Here is a 4,677-nt window from a genome sequence, read left to right on the forward strand (position 1 = left end):
GTCCTCTTTTGGAAGACCAAACAAAGTAGTTTCGCTTTCACAACGAAACACACAGCGCCTTCACGACATGGCGGCCGCAACAACAATACTACAGCGAGAATAAAAGTTACGCCTTCTTTCTTTGCGTGAACATTTGGGCGGTGTTATGCAAATCTTCCCAGATAGTGACGTAGATATGTGGGGGCGTGTTTAAACGAGTCATTTTAGGTAGGCATGGTTGACTCTTACCTTTTATAAAGAATATCTCTTTGGATTTGAGACTTTAGTCTTTGCAACTTCACAGATCTTCTTTATGCACCAAGAGCTTGTAACACTCCAAAGAGAAAGGAAAAATTGAAATCGCATCATATGACCCCTTTAAAAAATTGCAGGGGATGTCCAATATTTTGGAGACCATAACTGGACTGAAAATAAAATAAAAAATTAAATAAAATAATAAAGACAATGTTTAACTAAAAAAACGATTAACTAAAAGTCAAGGAAAAAATGTTATCAAAATATCATGTTATCGTAATTTCAGCTTACTTGAATATGATAAACAATTTAAGTACTCTGTTGGGCCACCACTTGATGATCAATATAAAAACAAAACAAAAAGTGAGAACCCCTGATCTAAACATCTGAGCTATAATGCTGTACAAGTGCTTCCCTGGCAGTGATAGAAGAAGCGGAGACCATAAACACGACATCAAATCCATTACCTTCAACTCAAAGAGACAGAGAGACGTCAGAGATGAGACAGTGAGGGACAGGGACACGGCGTTCACCTCACACATCTCCCAGTTTAGCACCTGACCGCTGACACAGACTGACATTAGTCTCACACACCACACACAACACACCACACACACCCCACACACACACACACACACACACACACAGAGCAAATGATCAACACACACTCAGTTCATATGACTCACACACCCAGAGGGTTTAAAGCAGTGATGGCAAACTTGGCCCTTCCAGGCCACTTTCCTGCAGAGATTTGACCCAACCCTGATATGACTCACCTGCCTGTAGCCTTCTAGTATAATCTTGAAGACAATGATTAGCTGGTTCAGGTGTGTTTGATTAGGGTTGGAGCTAACCTCTGAAGGAAAGTGGCCTGGAAAAGCCAAGTTTGCCCACCCCTGGTTTAGAGGGTTCGCAATGATATAGTGAGGGTGACCGCATTTTCATTTTTGGGTGAATGACTGTTTTAAAAGCTGGCTGTGATTATGTTGTGAATTGAGGATGTGCGTCTAATACTGTGTGTGTGTGTGTGTGTGTTGGTGAGACTGTGAACATCAGTTCAAGTGCGAATAATGTGCCATTAGATGAGATAAAGCTGCATTTCTAGATCCTTTATATCAGCTGTCATGGGTGATTAGGCTTGTGGCTCATATGCTTCTTATATTAATAAATAATATAAAGCAGATCTCAACACCACAACTACTCCCAGGTGAGATCAGGAAAGGGTCAAAGGCAGGATATGATGTCCAAATCCTTCCAAACAATTTGATACAACAGTAAATAATGTATATAAAATTCAATCCAATTTAAAATGATATCTCAATATTTGTTTTTAGATTTAACATTAATATTAATATTGATATTTAAAGTCAACATGAATTTAAAATTACCCCATTTACTTTTTTACTGCAAGTTGCTTTTTTCTCTTACTGAATAACCTATTGACAAAAAAAGCAATAATACATAATATTACAGTACTAAAATTAGTTGCGAATGCAAAAGTAAGATATCTGGATGTTTATGTAGGTAAATGTTTGCACGACACTAATATATAAACTACTTTATAAAGGTATGGTTGGGTAAGATTTTATTTAAAATGTTTTAGAAGTCACTTATGCTCACCAAGGCTGAATTTATGTGAAAGAAAATATACAGTAAAAACAGTAATATTGTGAAATATTTTTACAATTTAAAATAACTGTTTTCTATTTGAATATATTTTAAAATATAATTTATTCCTGTGATCAAAGCTGAATTTTCAGCATCGTTACTCCAGTCATTGTCACATGATTTTTCAGAAATCGTTCTAATGAGATGATTTGCTACTCAATAAACATTTTATTATTATTATCAATGTTGAAAACATATGCGCTTCTTAATATTTTCATGAAAGCTTTCTTTTTTCAGGATTCTTTGCATAGAAAGTTAAAAAGAACAGCATTTATTTGAAATAAATAAAAAGCTTTTGTAACATTTACTGTCACTTTTGATCAATTGAATACATTTTTGCAAAAAAATTAACCACAACACAAAAATCAGAGAGTCAAGTGATGATTGTGTGATGAAACTGAATGAAAGCCTAGAGGCCTGACGCTGCTGCTTTACCCCGTTTCATCTCCTCTCTTACCGTGACGCAGAACAGATCATGCAGCGCCTCTTCCCTGAGGCGGCGAGTGGACAGAGAGGTGCACAGTTCAGCCATATGTTAAAATGCCAGCGCTTTCACCCCTCGAGCAGACGGTGCCATCTGCTGTGTACCTCCACACTCCCCAATCCTCCCTCTGGACATCAAAAGCTTATATTTAGGCTGTTTTCATGCAATTTACACAGCAAATCACGCTGAAGCATAAAGCAGTTTTATGTGGCTGATAAATGAATGTGTGGTGATCTAGTGCCCTGTCTAATGCACAAACATCCTCAAAATCATTATACCTCAAGATATGGTCAAACGGTTCAGTTTTGGGAAGTATTATGACAAACTGAACAGCTAAAATGGTTTTAAGAGACTACAATGTTTTTTCTTTATGTTTGTTTGTTCACAAGACTATATGTGACCCTGGACCACAAAACAAGTCATAAGGGTCAATTTTTCGAAATTGAGATTTATACATCACCTGAATAAATAAGCTTTCCATTGATGTATGGTTTGTTAGGATAGGACAATATTTGGTCGAGTTACAATTATTTAAATATCTGGAATCTGAGGGTGCAAAAAAATCAAAATATTGAGAAAATCGCCTTTAAAGTTGTCCAAATTAAGTTCTTAGCAATACATATTACTAATCAAAAATTAAGTTTTGATATATTTACAGTAGGAAATTTACAAAATATCTTTATGGAACATGATCTTTACTTAATATCCTAATGATTTTTGGCATAAAAGAAAAATCAATCATTTTGACCCATACAATGTATTGTTGGCTATTGCTACAAATATACCCCAGCGACTTAAGACTGGTTTTGTGCTCCAGGGTCACATATGGTGCATATGTCTTTTATAATACTTTCATTTTGCTTTTTTGCCATTTTTGGAGCTTGATAGCCTGTGAAAACTATATTTTAATAGTATGTGAAAAAGAGGATGGTTCCTACCGTATCATATTTAAAGGTCTCTAAATTATTAGCACAATCAAAACTTTGCTTAAAAACCTGTTGCTCAAAATCTACAACCTGCCTTCAGTTGTCTGATGGATACTTTTTTTTAGCAAGTAAAAGACTTTTTGGTATGATTGTAAAAACGTATCCCTTAATGTTTCTTCTTGCGGTCTTTAAATTTGATATTGTTAGCAATATTTCAAGATGAAAAATACTGGACTGAAGCAAATTAGGTTTACCTAATTACCCATAAATCATTTTTTGAAAAATCATGTTCAAATGTGAGCATTAAATATGATCCATCAGGCTTTTGGGGAATGATTATTTGTTCATCTCTCAATCATCATTGTATTGCATTGTATTATGTGTTTTAAAACTACAGAGCTTTGATCATTAAACTGCATTTAATATCATCCAAAGCATTTAAATATCATCTTAAGACATATTATTGGGAAATACAGAGTGACAACTGATATTTATATGTATTTTACGTATCTGCTATTGTATACTGTTATAAAGATCTGACATTTCACTTTCAAGTTGTCAGAATTTCATCTTTTTTATAATTTTTGTCCATTTAAATATCAGCAATTGCACCAAATTGAGTATTTTTGCTCAGTTTGGGCTAAAGGTTCAATAAATTGTTCTGTTTCCAAAAATCAAAAAAGGACATTATTATTATAAATATTATATTACTATTAAAAAATACTAAATTACTATTATTTGATATATCAGGCTTAAATATGAGTAGGTTACTGGTGTGAGTGACATTGCAGTCTGCTATCAAAATTTCAGAAAACAAACCTACAACAATCCGTGTATCATTCAATCATTCGTTTTTTGATTTAATATTGAAAATAGAAAAATTAGAAAACGGCTCCTTTTTCAGCTTAAATTGTAGTTTTTCGTTCATGGGTGGAAAAATGAATAAACAGCTTGAATATTCGATTTCTACATGTGGGCGGGAATTAAACGCCCCTTTCTGCTGATTGGTCAGCCGAAGATCAAACCGTGCCATCATCAGTTCTTTTGCAGTATCACGCAGCAGAATAATAGTCCTCCACTGCTGCAGTTGTACGGATTAATAACCCATTTTATCAATTTCATATTTTTCTCATCAAACAGACTAATGAATAGCTCGACACAACTCGTACTGAGTCTAGACAGGTCTTTCTTCCGTGTAGACCAGCGGTTCTTAAAGTGATAGGGGTTCTGCAAAATAATTTGCTATAGCTGAAAGTATTTCCAGACTGTAAAGTCGCTTTTTTTATCATGATACATAGGCCTACTGTGATTTATTCCAAAGTGACTCATATGAGGCATTTAACGTCAAATAATCTAAATGAAGCC

General features: G+C 34.6%; 1 protein-coding gene across 3 annotated transcripts in view; it reads right to left on the bottom strand.

Moving 5' to 3' along the window:
• The window catches only part of LOC107695724 (phospholipid phosphatase-related protein type 5-like), a 46,952-nt gene that overhangs the window by 19,376 nt on the left and 22,899 nt on the right, over positions 1-4,677 (bottom strand). The window contains exon 1 of one of the 3 annotated variants that reach the window (XM_016495751.1): positions 702-870. The exons of the other annotated variants lie outside the window; for them this stretch is intronic. Coding sequence (XP_016351237.1) covers positions 702-815 — 114 coding nt within the window. The 5' untranslated portion in view covers positions 816-870. Of the gene's footprint in view, positions 1-701; positions 871-4,677 lie in introns of those variants that run through there. 3 annotated transcript variants of the gene reach the window in all.

This window comes from Sinocyclocheilus anshuiensis, unplaced genomic scaffold, assembly GCF_001515605.1.
Source record: "Sinocyclocheilus anshuiensis isolate Anshui unplaced genomic scaffold, SAMN03320099.WGS_v1.1 scaffold1075, whole genome shotgun sequence".
Taxonomy (NCBI): domain Eukaryota; kingdom Metazoa; phylum Chordata; class Actinopteri; order Cypriniformes; family Cyprinidae; genus Sinocyclocheilus; species Sinocyclocheilus anshuiensis.